We start from the raw sequence: 25089 nt of genomic DNA on the forward strand, positions 1-25089 counted from the left end.
TATTTTTGTGGCTGGCTTCCCATTTTGCCACACCATAATGCCTCGAATGTGTGGCAGGTTTACTGTTTATGGTGTGGTTAACAAGTTAATTGTGTCTTATTGCTAATGTCTTCCAGGGCTGTAGAGGACATACAGTGACATTATTAAGTAAAACAAAAGGAAACCTTTTTACACTGCATGTATTTAACGTGTGGAACTCAATATGTTGTTGTAGTATCTACCTTAAGATATTATGGACGGTGAGTTCAAAACAAGATTGGACAAATAAATGTGGAATGGCTCCATCTATCATGATTATAATGTTAAACATGATAATTAAGGTTGCAGCCTACAAATTAGGACTTCCTAGGCCTCTGAATACTGGAAACTATAACATGCACACACTTTGCCTTAGTATCCACTTTGTGTCACTATAAGATACAGGATACTGGGCTTGATTGATCTTTCATATAACCCAGTCTGGCATTTGTTGTATTCAAGAACTAAAACTCCCACTGAAATTAACAGCAGACAGACATTAAACAAACAAGACAAAGTACTTTTTTTTTTTTATACACTGTGTAATTAATTTGATATCATTGCCACTGGAGGTTTAAAGGAAAATACTATAACCATGTTCAGAAAAGGAATTGGACAAATTGATAGAGGACAAGTCTATTTACGCTATTAAATGAACATTCAGCGATATATCCCCTAAATCCATGGTGGTTGATGCCATGGAGGGTCTGATGGGATGGATTACACTAGACATACTCTGTACACATATTTAAGTATTTATTACTACCCCATTGGAGACAGGATACTGGGTTAGATGGATTATAAGTCCAGTCAAGCATGGCACTTCCTAAGTTTTTATGTAGAGAGATATTTGTTCAGTATCCAAAACAGTTTAAATAAATTATTAAATAAATTTTTGCTCCAAATGGATAATGATTCTGATAGAAATCCCTTTATAAACATTATAGAGTTTTTGTTCATTTGTTTGTTCGTTTTTTGGGCAGGTAAGTTGTATTATTCAAATGCCAATCTTTCTATCATTCTCTTCTTGCATTTAAAAATTAAATATTTCTGATACTCATAAGCATCTTGTTTGGAGGAAGAAATGCAGTTCATCATCCAGGTGTTGTTCTTGTATCTCATAGGTTTAGTAACAGATTTGAAAGGCCATTTTGTGACTCAGGTAGCCATGGGCAAAGCTCATACATGTGTGTTAATGAAGAATGGAGAGGTTTGGACGTTTGGAGTGAATAATAAAGGACAGTGTGGACGAGACACAGGCTCCATGAGCCAGGGAGGAAAAGGTGAGCTACTTTTGTCTAGAAGTACGAAGTATGAAAACAAATTTTTCTTTAATATATTATTAGCAATGCCTTTCCAGGTTCTGAATTGTTCATAAGCTTAGACAAGACTAGCACTTCAGCATTGTCTCTCCTTGTATTGGAACAAAGTTGGCTAACTCTCAAATATATGTAGTACTGTATTCTTTTGTTAACCAATTCAGTAAATATTTAATTTTGCCTCCTTGGGTTTGTTGAAAAGCATATGTCTATATAAAACAACTTCAGTGCTTTTCTTTTGGTGATAGAGAGAGGTTTTTTGCTTCTTATCTTGCTTCCTTCATTTCCCAGTTACAAGGAATATGTTTACATTTTACAGTATTATAGAAATACAATTTGTAGAGGTTATGTGGCACTCTAAAAAAATATTCCTGGCATTTAAAAAAAAAAAAAAAGTGACCTGTTCCACATTGTCTCCTTTTTGTATTTATATTTGTAGTTCTTTTCTAACTCTACATCCCTGTACTTTCTACTTCAACTATTAAGCCTAAACGTGTCCCCCATCAGGTGTTTAAGAAAAATATAAATCTTAAATCTTTCTGAATCTTTCCTTCCTTTTCAGAAAGAATGCAAACATGCAGAATTCTTGCATGTTCACATCTTATTATTGCATCTTGTATGTTCACATCTTATTATTCTTCAAAATGCCAATCTTTCTATTGGCCTTGCTGCCTCTTGTTGCTCCTGCTGCCAACTTCCAAGCAGCCAGGACGAAGCGGTTTTGCTGATATGTGGAAGGTTGAACAGTTAAACCACTAAGAAAAGGGTAGATTGAGATGGAGGCTTGCAGAGGAAATGGGGGCTAGAACATGAGAAGGGGAAGGAAGATGCATGAGATGAGAGGTTGGAGAGGTGAGGCTGGTCCTAGAAGATGGGTGGTTTGGAATCTGGGATTGACAAGGAACCCAGGATTGACAAGGAACCCAGAAGAGAACAGTAGGACTGACTGAGTAAGGAGAAAATGGTACAGGTCTGGAGTTAGAAGTAAGAGGTGGGAATAAACAACTACTGAACTTCTTTATGGAATGAAGCAGTTTGTTTGGAAAAAAATAGTAAGTGGTGATGACATTTAAACTGCTGTGTTGAAGAGTTGCAATATCTTTATTAAGTAGGTTTTGGAGTTGAGAACATGGCAACAGCAATGGATGAAGATCTAGAAGAAGAACTGGATGAAAAAGATGAGAAGTCTATGATGTGTCCCCCAGGCATGCATAAATGGAAGCTGGAACAGTGCATGGTGTGCACTGTGTGTGGGGACTGCACAGGCTATGGAGCCAGCTGTGTTAGTAGTGGGCGTCCAGACAGGGTACCTGGCGGGTAAGCTAATAAGTTCATGCAGAATCTTTCACACAGTATGCTGAACAAGTAAAACATGAATTAAATGTAGTCAAAGTAGGTTGTAGGAAGTAGGGGGTGGAAGGGACTTGATCATCTATTTCAGTTCCCTGCTTAAGGGAGTATCAAATGGGTGTGTCTACACATGACACTACGTCGCTATAGCGATGCGCTATGGCAGCGTAGTGTCCATGAGTGTCTACAGGTGACCAGCAGCTACTTTGCTATAACAACTTGCTCCCCTGTTACAGTATGGGCCGTTACTGCGCTGTTCTTTAGTACTTCCAAAAGAAAGTACTGAAGCATAGCACAGTAACAAGGTCACCATAAGGCAATGGGTAGATGCGCCCAATTTGTCTAAACCAAAGATTCTTAACTAGGTGTCATAGTACCGAGAGGTGCTGAATTATTCTTTTAAGGGTGTTGCAGACTGCCATGCAGTTTTTATACTGTAGGTACAAACATAAATCTACAAGATTAAGCCAGAGAGTTCAAATAGGTTTTCCAAGTGTCAAAAACATTTTGATCTGCTGTGCCCTTTGAGTACTTTTTTCAGCAAAATGGCTGCTCTATTGTTTTTCCGTAGTCAGGGAAAAAAAGTAAAAACTAAGAGTTGGCGTTTTTGGAGTGGTGACCCAAGTCTAACGAGGTTGAGAACCACTGCTTAAAACATCCTAGGCAAATGTTTGTCTTACCTGAACTAGAAGTTCTGGAAATTTCTCAATTTCTAAGTGATCTATTTGATGGCTTAACTGACCTCATACATTTTTATTTTAATAATAAATAACACTATCTAAAGGACATGTTGCTCTGAAGTTTTAAAATGAACGCTTGTATGTTTTTATGCTGTTTTATAACCAAATTTGTAATCTTTTTTTTTTTTTTTTGTAATATGTCGACAAAAACATAAAAGAAAGTATTGTTGAATCCAATCAGAATGTAATTTGGTCTTCCTTTTGACCTCGTTATATATTGAGTGCTTCTATTTAAATTGTGGGGCTCCTGTCTTTAGGACTAATTTTTCTTTCTCCTGGAAGATGGAGAATAGGTTTAGGTTAGAAGTCAGAAGGCAATATTTTACGGTTAGGGTGGCCAAAATCTGGAACCAACTTCCCAGGGAAGTGGTCCTTGCCCCTACCTTGGGCAAATTCAAGAGAAGGTTGGATGATCACCTGTCTGGGGTCTTGTGAACCCAGCATTCATTCCTGCCTGTGGCAGGGGGTCAGGCTAGATGATATGTTCAGGTCCCTCCTGACCCTAGCTACTATGAAGAGAAAAAGAATGATAGTGGCTAATGCAGGGGTTGGCAACCTCTGACCTGCAGGCCAGATTTGGCCCATGAATAGACTGAACCTAGCCTGTGAGGGTCTGATCTGACCTATATTTTAACAGCTGGCCAATTATCTGTTTCTACTTGCACGTTAACAGCAGCGCGCCAATCTTGGCCGCTGCTTCAGTTGTCCACACCTTTTTGTCAAGGGATGTTCTCAGGCTGTCATCCTCCCCATGCCCACAGCCTCTGCTTATTGTTGCTGCTGCTCCAAGCTGTTGCTTGCCATGTTTTTCCATGGTAATGATCAGCACAGGCTGCAGCTGGGAGAAAAGAGCCATTCACAGGGAGTAGTCCTGGGGACCAGGTTACAAAGGGTGGGACTGCCCTAAGTCAAGGCAGCCAGCCTCTGAACTAATGCTTCCTTGTTACTTCGGGTCCGTCCATAGGGGAACTGAATAATAAAGTGCTACTTTTATGCATCTCCACTGTTGCCTTTTTCTCTCTTGCCAGGCTTGTGTTAAACTCCTTCCTCTGTTCCTGGTTTTACGTAAAATGGAATGTTGGGAATGCCAACCTGGCTTTGTATGACTAGTATAGTTAACATACTTATCTCTATGGAGGTGGGACGCTAGCATATATATCTACTTCCTTTCGTGTGTCTCAGGAGAAACTACAGGGTTACAATTTATTTCTGTTAGATCTGTAGGCATTATGTGTTCCCAGTTAGTTTTATGTAATATAGTGTGTTGCAGCAAACCATTGATAAATAACATTTCTTTATTATCTGTAGTATCTGTGGCTGTGGCTCAGGTGAGTCTGGCTGTGCTGTATGTGGTTGTTGCAAAGCCTGTGCTAGAGAACTGGATGGTCAAGAAGCCCGACAAAGAGGGATCCTTGATGCTGTCAAAGATATGATACCTTTAGATCTCCTGCTGGGTAAGTGAACTAAACAATATAGTTTTACCATTTCAAGCTTTTAGCAAGATATTTATAATTTTAATCGCACAATATAACTGTCTTCCCTCTAAAATTAATTTTTGAGCTTTCTTTGATTTAATATCCACGTATGGTATTATAACTTTCAGCAAATTGCAGGTTAGTTTCGAAATGGGCACAATATTATATGGCTTGATGTTTCTGTCTGCGTTTTGATTTTCTGGTGGTAGGTAATAGTTTTTGTATATTGGTTTAATTGAGTATCATCTCTTCATTGCAGTGACTATTTGCAGTTATGGTCTTTCCTTATTAGTTCAGTACGGTAGTTCTTAAAATATTGCTTAGCAGATTTTTTCCACAGTAATATAGTAAAATGAACGGTCAGATTGACAATGAAACCATTATACTATATTTGTCTACTTGCATGACAGCATTGTTTTGACAAGATAACACTTCTGGTCTAAAAGCTATTCCTGCCTCCTTGTTAGCTCTGGAAGGGAGGATTACCTTAATGCTGTTGCTGAAGATTGATACATCAGATTTTTTTAATGTGGGATTGGTGTCCATATTGAACAATTTTTCTATAAGTATTTTTGGAAAAAATTGGAACTTCTGAAAATGTGAAAGCTGTTAACATCGGTGAAAGAAACAGACTTGCTTACGACTAGTATTTTTATAGCTGTATTTATAAGATTAATTGAAAGAGCAGCAAACTATGAAATAAAACCCATATATGAAACTTGCCACTGTTACATGTTAAAATGTCTGATTCTTAAAACTGCATTATTTTATTGTACATAGTTTGGTCTGCTATCAGCAGTTAAATCTGCTGCCACATGCAGTCCTAAAAGAGTTTATCTAAATAGATTAATGTAGTTTTAAACAGAATTAAACCAAGTGATAAGCTTTCTGGTGTTTATAATTTCTGAAATTTGGGGGTAAAAAAATCAGGCAAGATAGCTGTAGCTAATTAAAAATATTCATATACTTGGTAGATGGGAGGTGCAGAAAACTAGTAAATAATTGTAAAATTGATAGGTTTATAAGATTCAGAACATTAATGTAAAATTAAGGCTGTAGTCCACTCTGAAACAATTGTAGTCTCATTTTCTTATTTCTTAAACCTCTAAGCATTTGTCATCCATAGCTTTGATTTTTCTTCTGTTTTAATAGGTTTTGTCACAATCATATTTTTTTTTAAATATAGTAATTTTAATTTTGTCTTTGAATTCATTTAGCTGTTCCTGTTCCTGGGGTTAATATTGAAGAACACCTTCAGTTACGACAAGAGGAAAAGCGGCAACGAGTAAACAGAAGGCATAGATTGGAGGAAGGTAGAGGTAAGAGTCTTCGTTGTTCATTTGAAGCTTAAACAGAGAAGCACAACTTCTTTCTTTCTTAAAAATTGACTAGGAACGTAGAAGAGCTTTTCCACAATAAGCCACTGTGTTCCAATTTAAAAAAAAAAAAAGACCAGAACTAAACTTGAGCTATGTTAGCTTTCATGTTACATCTGTTAAATCATACAAAATATATAGGCTTGGCAGGATTCGAGATTTTTTTTTTTTAATCAACAAACATTGATTTCACCTCGCACTCACCAGTGGAAAAATACTTCCATTGGTAATCAAAATTTATAGAGGAGACTGTAACAGAACCCTTACCCCTGCTACTGGACAGTGGAGGAAGAGATGGAGGGACAGAAGGTGGAGGGGTGGAGCAGTAATTAGGTGCTTGTCCACAGTTCGGGGAAGTGGACTGGAGGGCAATAATAGGCTACTTAAACATCTAACTGAAGCCCAGAGAGGGGAGTGGGAAAGGGAAGAGTATCCAGTGGCAACAGGGTCCTGCTCAGGCTGGGCCTGGACAGCTAAGCGTGGGGGCTAGAAATGGCCACCCACCCCTCCCTGTGTTCCCAAAGCTCTGGGAGTGCTGCTGCCCTCCTTTTCTGGTTCCTGCCCCCTGGCCTTTTTCCTTATGAATGAACAGAATGATTTAAAGCAGGTATGATTTAATGATTTATGGATATTTTTATATTTTGCCGTTATTTTTCTAACAGTATACTGTCATTATTGTCTGCCCCCCACACTCCTAATTTTGTTCAATCTTGAAAGTTTAAATTGATTTAAAAATCAGAAAACACCCCATTTTTGAATAATCCTGAAAATTTAAGGAATAAAAATCAAAACATACGTAAAAATAAACACCCTCAAAGTTATTAAAAAAAAAATAAATTTCTGCCAAGCCTAGATATAATAGTAAAATTGGTACATTGATCAAAATCTATTTACCAGAGAAAAATCTATCATAGAAGTTAGTGTTAAATATCCCTTTTGTATATAGCATTTTCATCTCTTTTTTTTTTTTTCCTACTTGAAGTAGCTTAATTACCGTAAAGAGAACAAGAATGACAGCAAGGTTGCCAAATATTACTGTTACATATCATTGTCTTTTTGTGACTCTTGGTACTAGTTTGGTATTCTACAAAGTACTCTTTTCCTTTTCCCAACCAAAAAGAATGTGATATAGATTTTTAACAAATATATATTTCAAGACAGTACCCTATATGTTACCACCATTAAAAATTGCTATAATTGTATTTGTTTTGAAGACAAAAGGTATACTGTCATATATGATTTGTGCAGAAAATGAGAGATTTAGTGAAAGTATATATTGGTTTCTGTTTCATGATAAATTTTGTATGTCAACATTTTTCCAGACTGCAAGACATTGGGTATATGAAAGCATAGTTACTGTTCATATTTTGTATGTGTTAAGAAAATACCACATTCAGGAAAGGAAGTGAGTAAGGTTAGCAGGATCTTAAAACTTCTTGTTGTCTTAGCAGTTAAGAGACCAAATGTAATTTTTCCTTGAGGCTATGTTCCCTGATATGTTTAGGTGATTCACAGGTTAATCACATTTTTCAATAGTATCCCGGACACACATTCAAGTCAGTTTAAGGCATGATAATACAGTAAATGAATCGTATTTATTTTACATACAATGTGTAATGACTTTGACACATTTGTAGCGCACCTTAAATCAAATGTATGGTCAAAATGTCAGGATCCAGCATGGGGCAGCCCCATGGTCCAGGACAGCTGTACTGTACCCTGTCAGACTGGGAGAAGAACCCCTGGACCTTTAAAAACCCTGTGTGCTATGCAGCTAGGCAGCACGTAGAATTTTTACATGTCCCCACCCATGCATAGAGACCACAGCCCAATCCCAGGGGCCTTATGTCTGGGTATGAGTAAAATCCCTAGGTACTGCCCAGCTGGGCAGAAGGTGTAGTCTTACAGGTACTGGCACCAGAGACCTGGGGATCTGGTTCTAACCACCTGATCCCTGGATCCCCAGGCCCAGGGACCTGTAAAAACTGTGTGTATGCTCCCCCTGCTGCACTTTTGAGTCAGCTGATTTTTGGCTGGGGACCGGGCTTGGGCTGGTTCCAGATCAGTCCCTGGCCTCAGTTCACAATCAGCTGATTGTGACATCTTGGTTTCACCCTGCTGATGCAGGAGGAGCCTGGGATCATAATCCTGAGCTCCCCTCTACTAGCAAGTAAGGTATGATTGGCATCTAATCCCTGATTTGAAAATCGCCTGATCCAGAAAATTGTGTGGTATGGCAGGAGACAGGGTGGTTGGGAGCTTGAATTGGATCCTTATCACACTTTTAAAATGAGTGTCTGCCTGGGACCTGTGTGAGGCTGACTTCGAGTTGGCAGGGGTGGGGTGGGAGGGGACCTTGTTCAAATTACTTCTTTATATTCCTGTAGGGAAGACACACTACCTAGGTGCAGATCCAAGAGTGCAACCTTATCTAGCAATACCTGGCAAAACATTTTTGTGCTGCTTGGTGCCCCTTTCTGCAGTGTTCCTGAATATCATTGGGATGTGGCTAAAAGAAGGGAGACTTATGCTTCAAGTGCCTTAAGTCCTTCCAGATATGTGCAAGCAGTATAGAAAGTGCTCTAGACCCTTTGTGTGGATTATTTTTTCATAAAAGTGTTCAGCCAACTTTATTAGGGATAAAGGTTGTAGCTGTGTTGGTCTAAAAAGCAAAAGGAGTCAGTGTGGTAGAGGCGATATCTTAGACCAACTCGATAGTTGCAAAAGAAGTCTTTATTTGCAAGCTTTTGGGCTCATGCGCCCTTCCTCAGACAAAGGAGAATGCAAAGATTATAAAATTTCTCCCAGGTAGAAATGAAACTTCATATTCATAAGAGAGCCAGAGGGTGGTATAAGTTCTCCTGGCTGGAAAAGTTCATTTTATGCAGATTAGGCTTGGCTAAAAGTTGGGCAGTCTGTTTACCTCAAAGGTGCCTGATGGCAAGCAGGATGTTGAGTTATGCTTCTTTTTTGTGAAGGTGTTTTATATTTCACAGGGGGACTGGTGATGGAAAGGTTCTCCTGCTGGGCAAGGAAGTTCTGTTGTGTTGAGGCCAACTTTATTTTTTCCAGCCAACTTTATTTAATATTTAGACATTTTAGTCAGTAAGTTCGGATTAAAGTATTAAATAGTGTAAACTTTGGGCTTCAGGTCGGTTATAGAAGAAACTTCAATGGTGGAACTGAAGAGGCAGAAATCAAGTTTTAAATGCTGTACTTCCTTTCTATCTTTTATCCCAGGATTTGTATACATATTCATTTTTTCCTGCCCCAGGAACGAACATTCCTTGTCAAGATGTTGATTTTTAATGTATTCATTCTGAAAGTTTTAAAAAAAAGTATGCGCAGTTTACTGTAGACTCTGCAACCTCAAGAAGTGCTGGCAGGCAGCTTTCTCGATCTGCTTTAAGTGATGTAGAGAATCCACCTGGATCAACTTTGCCTGTGAATACACTTAAGCAGAAAGTGTAGTCATCAATTCTGTCATTCTCTTTGGCACTTTCTTTGAAAGTAAAGATAGTCAAGGGTTTCAAAAGTTTTAATCCAAGTCCTAAAGATAAAGAAACCTGTGCTTGATTGAAACTGGATTGGGTTAAAGGATTCTAGTCTCTCTCTTATTAGAGACGGTCAGAATGGTGAGGAGCTTTTCAGATCTGTTTTTTATACTACTAAACTTCCCCTTAAACGAATAGCTCAGATCCATTACTTGGATAGAATGGTTTCTGTATTACTTGGAAGTCTTACCACATTGCTTTTTCTTGTGTCATTTCTTCAGGACTGTTTATCACCTTTGTGTATGAGATCAAGTCTCTGATCTGCAGTGGAATCAGAACAACTAATTCTTTTTTCATTCATCCATGTTTTAAAAGAAATTTTTCCAGATCTAACTCAGTCTCAAATAATCATTCTCCAGCTACTATCCTTTTTCACAGAAGACTTCAGATGTGATCTTTGACATCTCACTTATTCACTACAATTTAACTTCTAGTATTAAGTGACTCTTGCAAAAACTCAAAACACCAGCTTCAATTCAGTCAATATATAAGTGAGAGGATATTGTTAAGTTAGTTGCCCTAAGATGTTGGTTTTAAAGATATGGGTTGGCCTGCAAAGCCCTATCATCTGGACCCTGGTGTTGCATGTGGGTCTCAGACTGGCCCATGGTGCTTGCTACATGCAGTGTGCAGGACTGGCTTGTGGCACATGCTGCATGCTGGATCCCTGCATGCTAAACCAGGGCCGATCCCAGATCAGGCCCACACACTGGCCCCATGCACTGTATCTAGTGCACAGGGCCTTTCTGGCACACAACCCAAACTAGCCCCACATGCTGTAGGGCTTGGCACATGCTATATGCAGTGGGGCTGATGTGTGCATTGCAAGCAGTATAGAGAGCCAGTTTGGGGCATATGTGGGGCCAGTCTGTGGGCCAGCCCCACATCCCTTCCCTGTCCCGTGGGGCCTGATGAGTTTGTCACCCCTGCCTTAAGATGAATTTTTATCATCCGTATGTACCCACCACAAGATATTCAATGGTAGCTAAAATCGGTGTTAAGATATTTAAGAGTGGACTAATGCACTCTGCCATTTGATAGAGGTAGAAAGAAAATTCACTTATTCAGAAGAAGGTTGTCCCCTCTCTTCTGCTCTCCAAATCAGTGCATAGGGCCCAAAAAGCGATACGAGAGGTACCAATGAAACCTCTACATGACAAGAAATAATTGTCCTGAAGAGTCTGCTGTTCCAGGTGTGTCCATGTTACATGTAGGATTTTGGAATATACATATGGTATTACAGGCTGGAAATTCAGTTTAAGTTGTGAGAGAGATGGAAAATTAAAACATTGACTACTGTGAATGCGTGAATGAATATAAGGTGCCAGGAGCAGTTTGTTCAGTTGTATCAAATTGAATAAATTTGTCCTGATTGTGAATGACATTGCTCAAAGAGCCATATTAAAGTTGTAAGCAAGACGGAACCGATTAATGGTGGAATAATACATATGAAATTCCAGACATGACACGGGAACATTACAGTCAGCCAGTGCAATGCACCAGCAAATGAGTAGAATGCAAAAAACTTAAGACTTTTTAACTTTTATAACATAAAACAGGGTTTTGTTATCAGTCTTATAGAACAACCTTCTCATTGTGATGGGTCATATGAAGGCAAAAGTAGGGCCAGCTAATCATGCACTTAAGCCATTCTGTTGGCACACACAGACTTGGTTCAATGACAAGGGACAATGACGTGCAGAATGTTGCCAATTAACTTAGCTTGATGCAACAAGGGTACATTTTTCCCAAAAAAGAGATTCACAAAACAACTTTGAGCATCACCAGATGGCATAACAAAGAGCTTGCTTTTTGCTTCTGCAGGGAACTGCATTCATGCCTTTGGGATGTTTGGAAGGGGAAATATGGGCAGTAGCCATGATCTCTATACTTCCACTAGGAGTATTAAATTACAGAACTTACCTGCCAAGAACACTAGCAAGGAAATTGGACTGGCATATTGATATGGCTGAGAATATATTGGGATTTTTCCCAGGTAGGAGTTTGCATTTTAAGACCACATTGGTTACCATTGCCAGAGGGAAACCAGTGAAGTGGAAACATTTCATTGGTAATAGACAAGAGGAAGTTATTGAAATTGAAAAAAAAAGTATAGAGGAAGGGTAAATGTTCATCAACAATTCTGCTATCATTGGCAGAATGATTTGGGAAAAGGTGGTGGCAACCAAAAAAAAAAAAAGGAAGTATGAGAATTCTGTGCCAAATTACAAAATGGATGGTAGACAGCTGGTCAAAATTAAACCAGTAAAAGACAAACATGGAAGTATCATCCTAACCATGTCTGAAGAACAAATGAAAACAGATAGAACATGTTTATTATATATTAATCAGGGCTCCAACTGACACTGACAGCATAGATATGACAGAAGAACTCTGTTCAATGTAAGGAAATTGGAAAACTTTACAGCCCTTTAATTTATTGACAGTTGCTTTAAGGTAGCAGATTAGGGTAAAATAACTGAAGATCTGCTCAAAGCAAGTGATGATCAAAACTCAAAAATATTGATATGACTCTTTAGCTGATTATGGAAAACAGTCCATCTTGATGCTCTTTTTTTCTGTTTAATCAGAAAATCATTGTTCATTTAAATTCCCTTTCTAAACTGACTTCAGATCATGCTGTCAGTCCCAACAACATTCTCTGTTATGGTTTTTCTGAATAGAATCTACAATGTTTTCAACAGTTTCAAGAACAACAATTAGACTTCCATTCCACCTGGTTTTTTATTGCTCGTATCTTCATTCATGCTATGTAACGTTAAATCAATGAATAGAAGCTGCATCTTACTTTAAACTTTAGTGATTTTTCAGAAAGCCTTTGAGAGTTGAGACAGTTGCTGTAGTAGATAATCCATGTTTTTTCCATTTCTATGCAAAATTATCTTGACCTACTAGAGGGGTTTTTGTTGCTCTTAATTTTTTTTTGTTGCTTATTTTAAAAAAAAATGCTACAATCTCCAAGCAGAAGCTGGTAGTTTGATTTAATGTTATCATTGGAGTTGGAAAAAGATGGGTCCTCTCTCCTTTGTTGTGTTGTGCAGTAGACCTAAATAATAGAAATTCTGTTGGTAAATGGAGTAGGTGGAGATGCAGGCTTGATAAATATTATCTGCCTTCTGAGCACGTCAATAAATGAAATAGCCTAGTTAGAATGACTGAGCAATTAGGTCTTGCAATAAAAAAAGTCAGTCAAGGTCATAGAAGTCAATATAGCATTAGATGATTGCACTGTTCTAGAAGGAGAGCAATGATTTCATTGTTCTAATATGGTCCTTGAGTTCCTTTACCTAGGTAGCACCACCTCCTAACTCTGACCACCTTTTATTGTATAAGAGTGAGTGGGCAAGGCAAATTCTGCTGCCAAAAATTTATAGCCACATGCTAATGCTGATGGTGTTAAATTTCTATAGTAGATTGAGCTTGTAAAAAACAATGTCCTGAGTCAGTTTTTCTCAACATTATTAGGCTCAAGGCACCCCTTGGAAAATGCCAACTCTTTAGTTTTCACTTTTTTTTTTTTTATTATGGAAAAAATAATGCAGCATTTTTGTTGTTGCAAAGGAATTGCAGCAGGTTAGAATTTTAACACTGGATTCTTATTTGAAATCTTTGGATTTTTCTTGTCAGTTGGCACCCCTGCAAGGATCTTAAGGTACCCTGAGGTGTTGTAGCACTGTGGCACCCAGTTGAGAATCACTGTCCTAAGTATACTACTGTTGCTCATCAATCCATGGCTCCAGTCCATCCAAATTCACGTAAGGGAAGTTGAAACACCTTTTCTGGGGTAAGGCATAAAGTAGTCAGACAAAATAAACCCCAAGATCTTGGACAGAGCACAGTTATTAGTGCTTATGAATAAATGGTACAAGAAAGAAGAATTAACGCTGTCCATATTTTGAAAATGCTAAATAACAAGGTCTCTCAGGAAGACGTGTTTTGGCAGCTCTCGGACAAAAGGAAAAGCGGTCAGTCCGGGGGGGACCCTACACTGTACATTTGAGGCCTGAAACAACTTGAGGAGGTTAAAGAAACAACTAAGCTATGGATTAATTGTGCAAACTGACCTCTTGTCTTTTTCATTTTATAGTGTGAGAAATGGATTAGATAGGATATTAACCTTGGCTTTCATCATATTTTTTCTTTACTGAAGGATTGGTTTGCAGCTCTTCAGTATTCTACTAAGACGTACTGAAAGTATCATTGGCTCACAAATGGGTAGTGAATTATTTTAAATATTAAGTCATCTTCTGTATTCTTTGTGTTGGCCTCAGGCTACTTACAAAATGTATATTTGTAGTGAAAGGTCACCTAAGGAAGGAAAGAATTCATGTTTACCCTTATTTCTACAATTGGTTAATTCTAATGTAATCAAAGTGCTAGCATAATCAAAAGAAAGTCTGCCTGTTTCTTTAAGCCTGTTCCCACTTCAAAAATCTAGATTTCATGAAGCTGAAAAGTTTTGAGATTGTACCCCTTTAGTGAATTCCTGTCTCAGTCTTCATCTTAGATCTTACAGAGGGCAGAACATTTTTTCCTTAGGAAAGGTGCTTGGTAATAAAATTTTGTGATACCTTGTTATAAGGTAGTTTTTAGCACAGGTTGGCAGGGTTTTCTTGACTCACTGACGTGCATAATTCTGATGTGTGCCTATGAAACTTAAAGTACTGGCGCTTATCCAAATGCACGCAAGGTACAGACAACACAAATTGGAAATTTGACCATTCTAAAGAAAGTTCTTCTGTTGCTAGAGTGGAAATAACCAGATAGCATCCTTACACATGTACCATTAGGCTCTCTTTTTGCATCACTATCAGCATGGGTGCATCCAGGCTATATTGGTGGTCATGTTATGACAAGTTCACAGTGAAAGGACACTGGAATCATATGTAGAGTCATATAAACCTAGAGCTCAGAAGAATTCTCAGGTGTTAAATAGATTCTTTCATTATATCTGATAATCATTTGGTAGACTGTTAACAGTACTGTCACTGTGTTCTGAATAAATGCAGTGAGGTGCCCATTTGGCTCAGGATATGCCTATATTCCAGTTGTTCCTATGCTTAGCCTGAACTACCTAATTTGACCTGTTTCTCCATAGGGTAAATTAGCTCATGCAGAGTTCTATGCTGCTGAGTCTAGACTGCTGACTGATATAGAGCTAGTTATCTTAACTTGACCTTAAGGAAGCAACAGCTCTAGTATGTTCCCAGTTGTTGTTTAGCTGGTAGGGAAGAGCAACTCTCTGAAAGACCATTGTCAAAAATATTCTCCTGAGTGATCACTGAAGATGGATGACGTCTTAGTTCAGGGGTCAGCATTGTTTTTGTGCAGAGCACCAAATACCTTCATATCCTCAACTTGTAAGATGTTGGTCTGCCAGGGTGGATGCTGGAAGAGCTGTGAGGGGCCCAATCCTTTTTGTCAGCATAGCTCTAGCCCCTTTTCTATCATCTGCTCCAAGGTTCATGTGCATCTGTCTCTAACAGTGAGCTGGACTGGGGCTCCGTGGACCCCAGTGCAGCTGCTTTGCAGTCTTCCCTGCCACCTTCTGTGAGCAGCTTGGGCTCCATGGCCATCAGCAGGGGCCTGCCCAGAATCCAAGCTGGCTGTGGCATGCTGAGCAAAATGGCTGTGTGCGCCAGGGCTTGGCAACCCCTGTTTTAGTTCGTTTTGGTTATCAGTCATAGACTTCTTTGCAGCCAGTCAAAATGTGAAATAGCAATATGTCTTTTGAGAGCAGGTTGGGACAGGAATACAGTTTTGGGTGTTTCCCTTCAGATTATACAGTCAACCTGTACCTCTTATGCAGAGTCAAAAGGAAAATAACAGGATCGGACAAAAATTCATAGTTCCTATTTGTTCCAAGTAAGCGTTCTTTGGACCTATTGCGTCTTTCAGCAAGGACCTAGAAGGACTCTTTTCATTCCAGATTTACTGTCCTAATAACATGCTCAACCGCATCTTCCTGACCCAACTCTAGCTGCCTGTGTGGACAATATTTTTTTTCTAACAAATGTAGAACTTTCATGTTGATAAAATTTTATCAAGTTACTAAAATCTTGGCAGTGATATTTTTTTCTTTTTAAAGATGTGTGTGTAGTAAAAGCACACTCCCACAGTAGCTTAATTTTTTTGTTGTATGCTAGAATTTTTGTCCCAGATTAATATATTTTATAAATTGATATTTTTTTATGAAACAATTTGTTTTTTAAAGGCCTCAACATTTATCCTACAGTAAAACATCTGCATCTTTAGGGGACCTTCCTTTTTTCTGCATTTATTGAAACTACTTTGTGAGCCAGTGGAAGAATCCTTTTTATTTTCTTTTATTAAAACAGCGTTCTTGTTTACAATCCTGCAAACTGAATTGATGGTTCTGTAGGAAAAGAAGTTTTGTTTATTTCCTCAGTCTACGTTTTTGTTTGAAGTAGGTTTATCCAGAGTCTGCATGAAACTATCTGGCATTTTTTGTATTGAGCCCCTCTTACGTAAAAGGGCAAATAAAAATTACATGCTTTGGATATTGAGCTCTTTAGCTTTCTATTTTGATAGACTTCATGATTTTTTAAAATATTTAGATGCTTTTTTGGTCTTTATATCGTAGAGGCCAGGTTCTCTCTTCCAAATAATGGTCATGTAGGGTAAATCCTCAGTTCAAAGGATTTATACCCTTGTGACTGGCCATATGTCCCAAGGGATAAGGTTCCATCTGTTAAAACTATGGCAGTCGACAGCTTGCCTCAGACTTCTACAAATCCTAGAAATTTGCCAGGTGACTGGGAGGTTCCATTCATGCTTCTGTAACATATTACTTCCTGGATTTGGTGCTCAGTTTGGCAGAACAGCCTTTAAACCATGTCTTTAGATTCCCATGTCTTATTTTCTGCTGTGATGATATAGCTTTTAAATCTATTGCATGAGTGCAGGCATGCAGATTCATTTTAAAGAGAAAGGTAAGTTAGCTACTTCTAAGTGAATGTTTCAAGGTTCTGCATATTCATATTTCCACCTCAGCTTTTCTACTTTGAAGACTGATAAAGTATTCATGGATGTGGCAGGAAGGAACTGAAGAAGCAAAAGTGTTACACCTTTTTACAGCTGTGCTTTCTAGAGTGCTTGTGGAACTGTGATGGATGGGGAGGAGAACGACAGCACTCTTGAGGATCTGCCAACTAAGGTTCCACTGTCGGAAGTGTATCTGGCTGGCATATTTTGTGTGTTAAAAATGCAGAGTTAATTTTTAAAAGTTCCTGCAAATAAGTAACTTTCCCTCCTTTGAGTGATGATTTTGTATCTTGCTTTTGAAGAGTTTCTTTTTATGAAACCAAGTGATGGGTTTCAAAGCAGCATGGTTATCTCACTTTGATGGTTCAGGCTGCATCTAAATTGGAGAAGTGCACTAGTTTAGCAAACTTGAGTTTAAAAAAGTATCAAAAACATAGTTTTAAAGTTAAATCTGTATAATTTTTGCTTATATCATTATAAGCAAGATCATCCAGGTTACATAGAGCAGGGGGTTTCAATATTTTTTAAGGAGAATATATGTTCTGGTGGGTACCCCCTTCTGGGAGGGGGAGGAATCCCGTGGCGGCCAGTCACCGAGCAAGCAGGGGCAGGTGGGGGAGGCGGACACAAAAAGACGGTGCTTCTCAAGTAGCCCTGCTTCTCCGTGCTGCTGCTGCATATCTCCTGGGGCCTTCCCAAGTACCCCCAGGGGTACACATACCCCCGGTTGACAACCCCTGACAGAGCATCAGCTTTTAGTTATAATTCTGGGGATGTCCTCTTTAAATGTCAGTTATGTAGCTAGCAAACTATTTTAGTCTTCAGTTTAAGGAAGAATAGGCTCCTCTCTCTCTCTTAGTTCAGACTCTTTTTGAATGAGACTTGGCTGATCCACTTCCAATCCATATCTCTTCTTATGGGTATTTGATCATCATGAACGCAAAGGGAATTATTATGATATTGTAAGTAGATGCAGAAATATTCCTTAACTAAAATCTGAATGAATTGAGTAATTGCTTCATCTGCATGATAAAATGGGAGGAACTGCTAGTGTATGGGAAACTGACTTGAATTTATGATTCAGAAGAGAATTTGCTAATTAGTATGTAGCTGGTAGTTAACCTTGTAATGTCTTAGAAAAGACCCTTCAGTGACTACCCTTTGCCATCAATACAAGTGCCTCTAGAGTTGCCCCTTTCCAAGCTAAGTAGTTTACTAACTAAACATGTGGACTAAATTGTAATGTAGATTATAGCAGTAAGTCTTGAGTTGGCTCCAGATTTGAATCCTTTTAATATTATGTTGATGGAGGGAAGGAAAGCATTCATCTCTGCTATTCTGTTACAACATTTTGTTTAGCAGAGCTGTTCTGATTGGTTAACTAAATACGTTTTGGCTGCTTCTCGTTCAAAGTAATGAATTGTTTTTGTCTGTGTTAATCCAATTCCAAACTGTAACTAGGGTGTGTTTGCACTGAAAGAATTGTGACTAGTTTTAATAGCCTTTGCTAAAAGGTTCTAGTAAATCATGCCCGCATGTCTAACAGTCATACTACAAGTGTGGATGTAAAAGACAGTTTTGTCGAGTGGTTGGTAAACTGGGTTCTCGTGGCTGTTTATTTTAACTCTGTTATTTTAGGCTATGAAACCTGCTCTTAAGTTAGTGCTGTGCTTTTCTTCAAGATTTCTCTTGTATCTGGAGGTCTTGTCAGTTTCCACTATGGCCACTTTTCCTTTTCAGGAATGTTTCCATTTAGCATTATAGATTTTGTGCCGATGTAGCTGATATCACTTAAAATCTAGACTTTCTTGGATCATTTTTGGTTTAGCTTTTCTAAAGACTAGAATTTTTTCAGTATAGAAACTGAAATGTTTGTTTATCCTAGTGATGAATAGTAATAAAGTGGTTCCCTTTTATATGTTTCAATATTTGTTGATATATCTTGACCACCAAGTTTTGATCACACTTCTGTGGATAATAGGTGGAATAGATAAAATTACTTTTTTGATGGCAGGATGGCAGGTGTAGATTTCAATAATTTTTAATCAGCCTGGAGGAATTTCTTCCATCTTGTAGTGCAGCATTTTTCTCTGATGTTTTTCCTGTTCATTATACAGGTTGAGGCAGTAGGGAAGGTGTCTCAAGTCAAAACATTTTGCTAACAGTGGTATGTGAACAGTGTAAATTACTTGCTTTTAACTTAGCTCAATCAAGTGGTATTACTGCTTTCCCATGTTTAGACAAGATTGGAACTAACTGGATAAGAGTTTTGTAACTGAAAGTATAATCTGAGTAAGAAATCTGGATGCTGGTAGTAAGGATGGCTTCTGCCACTTAACACTGGGCAGGCAGTTTGTTCACTTGTGTGACTGTGTAGGAAGGTTCCTGGAACATTATCTGCTTTTGAAATCTCCAGGAATACTGTGGGCCCAGACTGCATTTTCAGCTGGTAAACATAGTGGTTAAATGTAAACTTCTTTTACTTGCAGCATTATTCCCTCATCTATGCTAAACACAAAGCTGCTTATTATAGGTTACTTGAAAACTACAGTTAGCTCAGAATACAGCTGCCCACTTGCTTAATGGCATTAGCTGCAGGAAGCATTTTTCACAGTTGGTTCAGCTGCACTAGCTTTCCATTATAGGTGTTACTTTGCTCTAAGGGGACCCTGCGTCTTTTATGTCTTGACTTTCCAACTTCTATAGTACTGATAGAGGCCAATTCAGTTGCTTGATTGAAAAATTGAGTCTTCAGCTTGGTGGTTAGATGTTGATTGACTTGTGAAACCCAGTTCTGACAGTTTGATTTTTTTAGTGCATGTGTGAGGGTTTATTCTCTGGTCACAAGCTGTTATCAGAGGGCTTGGAAACATTGAGAATGAATAGAAGTCTAGGCAAAATCTCTTTGCTTTTCTTTAACAGTTTCTATATGTATTCTGGGTGTCTTGTATTAATACATTTTGTCATTTTTTTAGCTGTGTATGTGTTTGTTGTCTATTGTCTTGTGTGTGTGTGTGTTTACAGAAGACTGTTCTCTTCTGTCCATATTTTTACTGTTTAAACTGCTTGGATGAAACCAGTTTAGTTTGGCTCCCTTGGAGATCTTAGGCTGCATTCTGTAGAGTTCTGCAAGGTTAAAGCCTTAACTCCCACATCGTTTGTAAGATTCATAGGCTTTTAACTCCATCCTTGAAGAGTAATACAGCTCAACAGAACTGAAGCTGAGCATTAAAATATCACATTACTTGCTAAAATGGTCACTTTTATAATACATTAGTGCCTATCTGTCCTGTTAGGTTAGTAGAGTCCTTGCCTTTCAGTCTGAGGGCCAAGCGTGGTTGCAGAAGTTTAGTTGGTCACTACTGATAATTGGGTCAGATTTTTGCCTCAGTTTTTTGCTCTTAGTGCAAAGTATGAAGACACCCACTAGTCCCTTGATGACTCTTCTGGCCTAAAGGAAATAAAAGCAGCATATCTGAGTCTAACAATTTGTCCCTGTTGCTGCCTGTAGCTCACAGGCAGCCAGAAGCAGGAAGAGTAATAGAGAATACTATATTCCAGCCATTTCCAGTTAGTTTATGATCTCATAAGGACTAGAACCATCTGGCATAAATGAGTACTATATCTAGTTTGCATTGAAGTATTTTACTGCTAAGGCCAGTTTGAAGGCAGTCTGAGCGGTAGCTGCTTCTCTGCTTCATGGTACTTGTTTCTATTGATTGGCTTGGGTGGCTTTGTTAGAATGGGAGCTATCCTTTGTGGTTGCTCTGTAGGCTCAGATGAAACCAGTCTTGTGCTCCTGTCCTGCTCTTTTTGATAAGGCCACAATTTACTTCTTCTTGGAACACAAATAGCCCTTGAGACATTGGTTGAGATACTGCTGCTCTTTATATAAAACAATTATCATAGTAATAAATTTGCATAACTTTTATATTTTATTCTTTTAAAATTACTGGTAAACTGCCTGAGACAGTTAACTAAATTTGCACAGTATTGTTGTTTATCACTTTCCAAGTAAGTATTTTTCATTTGTGTACACATATTTAGTAGAAAAAGATAGTTGAAAGTGCTTGACAGTCTATGTTGCAGGGGTTTAGGTTGTAGCCATGTTGGTCTAGGCAGATATTTGGGTTGGTCTAATAAAAGATATCAAATTCACCCAAGGAACCTTGTCTGACAGTCTAATACGTATTTAAATAAGTGACGCAGCTTAAATTGGTCTTATATTAACTAATTAGATAGTCCCTGCAATATTAGTTAAGCTAATTGTTGATATATTACTTAACAGGACTGTTCTTGTTTCTCCGAGATTCTTCTGTTGTTGCTCAGTAATGCAAAGAAAATAGCAGTAGAACACTTTTCCTAAAAAAAATGCATAAAAACAGGAAGTCATTAGTGTGTTAAGAGTATAAAAGCAAACATCTATTTGTTCACATTTTAGTTTTCATTCTTAGTTTGATATGTAATATGTAATCAATGTATAGTTTCATCTAAGTTTAGACTTTATTATACTTTGTAGAGAGAGAGTGTTCTTCCTGTGCTTTGTCAATTTAAGGCCCTGATACAAGTCCTATAAAGCGTGGTTAACATTATCAAATACCAGATGCATGGTTTTGAACTTGGTGAGCAAGGTAGCTGATGGGTTCCCTCTCCTTGGCAGTTGGAGACCTATGTACATGGAGTCCCATACAGGGCTGCATCAGGTGAAGGTTTCGACTTTCTGGTTTTTGGGGATCACCAGTTAATTGAAAGGGTATCATTGTCTGATTGGGATCTGATTCCCCAAAATCATGTGTCCTGCTACGTATGCGTGGCATGCCAGGATGTGTATTCGTTGGGATCCAGGATCAGATCCTGTTGTCCCATTAAATTAACATTTGCCAGTAGCCCAGTGATGAGTGCCATTATCTGAGAAGAATTTGGAAATTGGTTTCATTATGCTTTCTGCCAAATGTGCTGAGTGTTGACACAGTATTATCTGACCTTGGTTGTATTGGGCAATTAATGGCTTTTTTAAGTATAAGCAAGTGATGCAATAAATTGCTTAGCAATTAATTCATTTTCTGAAAATTTAATTTAGCACTAATACTTCCAAGTCTATTAATTGGTACTTAGTATCTGAAAAAAGTATTAAAGAAAAATTACTAAAAATTAAAGTATTAAATAAAATAATCACATAGTAACTGTAGCTGTATTGCAACAGTTTTAAGTATTCAATCAGCCATCCATTTGGTCATTTTAATCTTTTGCCTTTACATCAGTTTACTAGTAATGTTACTTATTGTTTGTTACTGTAGTAAAAACGAATTATTTAAACTAATAATTGTTTGATTAATCATTGGAGAGAAAGTAACTTTACAATTGCGTAACTTAAATATTTATCTCAATGCTTTCAGTAGCTACAAGTTTCCTTTTTCCTAAGCATGTGAAGTGCCTTTTATTTAAAGTCAAACAGAATCAACATAAATATTATATATCCTACAACAGATTAAAAAAACTGAGTTTTTTTTCTTTTCCTCCCTTGTTTCCCTAGGGCACCCACAATGCCCTAAGCTATCCAAGTAAATTCTAATTGAAACCTCATACATATTAACCAATATAAAATGTGAATTCTTCAACTATGAAAATAAAGGGTTGTTTTTTTTTTTTTAGATAAATCAGTTACCTTTTAAAACTTCAAGTTTGCCATAGACATTTTCCAAGAAGGACAAATGTGTGCTATTTTAAGTTACTTCACAAACCATATAAACAAATTCACCTACAGGGCTCATCCAGATATGCTTGGACATTTGGTTCCCCGGGGACAAGTAGCTTTGGTGCATGGCAGGTTGTCCCAGGTGGGGTAGAGGAGGCTGGGACCAGCACTGGGCTGGACCTAGCAGCCTTACCTGGGGACCTCCAGGGGTTGCAGCCGCAGTGATTCTGCCACGTGGAGTCTGGCTGGTGCTCCAAGCGGCCCGGCTCTGCTTTTTAGCAGAGCACACAGGCCGAGCATGCGTTGCTCCACCTTTATTTTTTTTCCTGTGGGGTGGTTTTTTGACTGGGGTCAAAAAAACCTGAGGGAAAAAGTCCAGCACAGTACACGCTCAGGCAGCACACCTTGCAGCACAGAGAACACCAGACTTGTTTGGTATGTGGCCCTGTAGACATGTTTGCAGCATCACATACTCCACAACCATGCTCGTCTGGATACACCCACTATGTACAGTAATGTTAAATATTAAAATGTTATTGTCCAACCATTGAGAGGTTTGGTAGCGACAGAATTAAGGGAGTGTTCAAGACTTAATTCAACATCTCCCCCCACTATAAATACTCCTTGACTTAATTTATTTTTCATCTTCCATCCTTTACACATTTGAACCGGAAAGCTTCCTCTCCTGTTCTACTGGGGAGCCTTCAGGGTAAGAATATTGAGAACACAGAAAGACAGTGCCTGCTCTTTCTTCCAGTACAAAGTACCACAGAAGCCTATAGGAGCAGGCAGCACGTATTACAGGGAAAATTGTGCTCGGCCTTTATGGAGTGGAGTGGGATGTGCTTAGATAGAATATTGACAACTGATTTTTTCAAAGTGCACTTGTCAGAGTAGAGAATTATTCAACTTTAGTTTTTTCAAATGATTTTATGTTGGGCAGATGTGTGTGATTTTCTGTAGGAACAGAAAAAGGCAAGACTATGCAATGTCAGTCCCTCTGCCCAAGTTCAAGACTTTGCTATAAATCGTGGAAAGCCTTACAACATCTCAGTTGGATGCGTTTTTTAAAGACATGGGCAAAACAAAATGTATTTAAAATTTTGTTCTCTGAAATGTCTGAAGGTCTTTGTGATACTTTACATAATAAAACAAAATAAAAATCCTTCTGAAGCAGATACCGCGTATGGAAATTTTTTCAGTTTTGCAAAGTTATAAATTCTTGAAAACTGGTGCTTATAACAAGTGCTAGGGAAATGTAACAATCTGTTGTGCTGTAAACTCTACCTCTTTACAGTAGCCACAAATTAGCCAAGTGCCTGCTGGAGTGCGTTAACTTCCACATTCCAGCAGACTCGATCAGTCTCGTCTACTCCAACACGCTGGAGTTACAGTGCCTCAGAGCAGGCTCCCTGCACGTGTATAGGAGCCCAAGGTTTCTTGTGCAAATCTAACTACTTATATTGTGATACCATCTTTGGTTACACATGATCACACATTATCTTTTCCTACCATTTCCTCATTCAGTGTATAGAATAACTGGTGCTCACTGAATGAGCAGTTGATAAAATTCTGTTTCATTACCCTTGCTTCAGACCTTACCGCGCATTATCACTCAGTATTCTGAATGTAGAATGATTAATTTTCTTGTTGATTTTTCTGTTGCAGTCATTTCTGTAAAGATTTGTGTGGTTCTGCAACACTTTTGATCTTTTCCCAACACCTATAAGCTGAAGTACTGCAACTGTTTACTTTTTAAATATGGGAACTGTGACAGAAAAATTAAGGTCAATAGTATCTACAGATTTCTGGCATTTCTGACTTTTGAGTGCTTGATTTCACACGCTTAGTTCTATTTCATTGATATATTTATGTGTAGCTTCCTAGATATCTAAAAAGCAAACTGGAAAAAAAAAAACTATTTTGTGATGACATATGGCATCCACTGAGCGTTAGACCCATTAGTTTTCTTGTACAAGTTGCAGTTCCCTGAACTGCGCAAAATAACTGTCAACAGAAATAGGTTCTCATCCCTCTGTGGACTGAGATGAGAGGGATAAGACAGCAGAGGAATGGGAAGACTGGGATCTTGGGAATCTTTTCAGGATCTGGAATGGGGAATATGCTTTAGGAGTTGCGGAGTCTCTTCCTTGTTCACACCTAAGTATTCCCTCAAACTGTTTCTTGTCCTTATTCTCATCTCCTGTGTAGTCGCGCTCTTGACTTTTTCAAGGTTTTCTTCTACCTTCCTCATACAGGTCCAGTCTTGTCCTTTAAATCCCACTTTGCTTTTCCTCCTCCTTCTGATCTCTCCCAGTCCTCCTGTCCCTTTACCCCACCATTCTGCTTCTTCATCCTTCCTCTTCCTTTTCTAGTCTCTAGTTCCTTTGCCTTATCAATATCTATTATCTGCTCCCAGTCTTTGCTTGTGTTTGTTCCACTCAGGTATCTGACATTGTGATAAAAGTTGCCTATGAAGAGAAAGGGAGAGAAATTGGACTAGGAAAATGGTAGAATTTTAGAAGATGTAAAGGAG

The 25089-nt window shown here is 38.4% G+C and overlaps 1 protein-coding gene across 19 annotated transcripts in view; it reads left to right on the forward strand.

Annotated features, from left to right (window-relative positions):
- MYCBP2 (MYC binding protein 2) overlaps nt 1-25089 on the forward strand; it is a 289476-nt gene that overhangs the window by 73270 nt on the left and 191117 nt on the right. For 15 of the 19 annotated variants that reach the window (XM_059712849.1, XM_059713661.1, XM_019488555.2 and 12 more), the window contains exons 14-17: nt 1143-1301; nt 2447-2654; nt 4736-4881; nt 6120-6221. In XM_059712849.1, the coding sequence (XP_059568832.1) occupies nt 1143-1301; nt 2447-2654; nt 4736-4881; nt 6120-6221 (615 nt within the window). The remainder of the gene's footprint in view (nt 1-1142; nt 1302-2446; nt 2655-4735; nt 4882-6119; nt 6222-25089) is intronic. The other 4 variants (XM_059713150.1, XM_059718223.1, XM_059718621.1 and 1 more) reach the window with 1 other exon arrangement.

This window comes from Alligator mississippiensis, chromosome 1 (assembly GCF_030867095.1).
Source record: "Alligator mississippiensis isolate rAllMis1 chromosome 1, rAllMis1, whole genome shotgun sequence".
In the NCBI taxonomy this organism is placed as follows: Eukaryota; Metazoa; Chordata; order Crocodylia; family Alligatoridae; genus Alligator; species Alligator mississippiensis.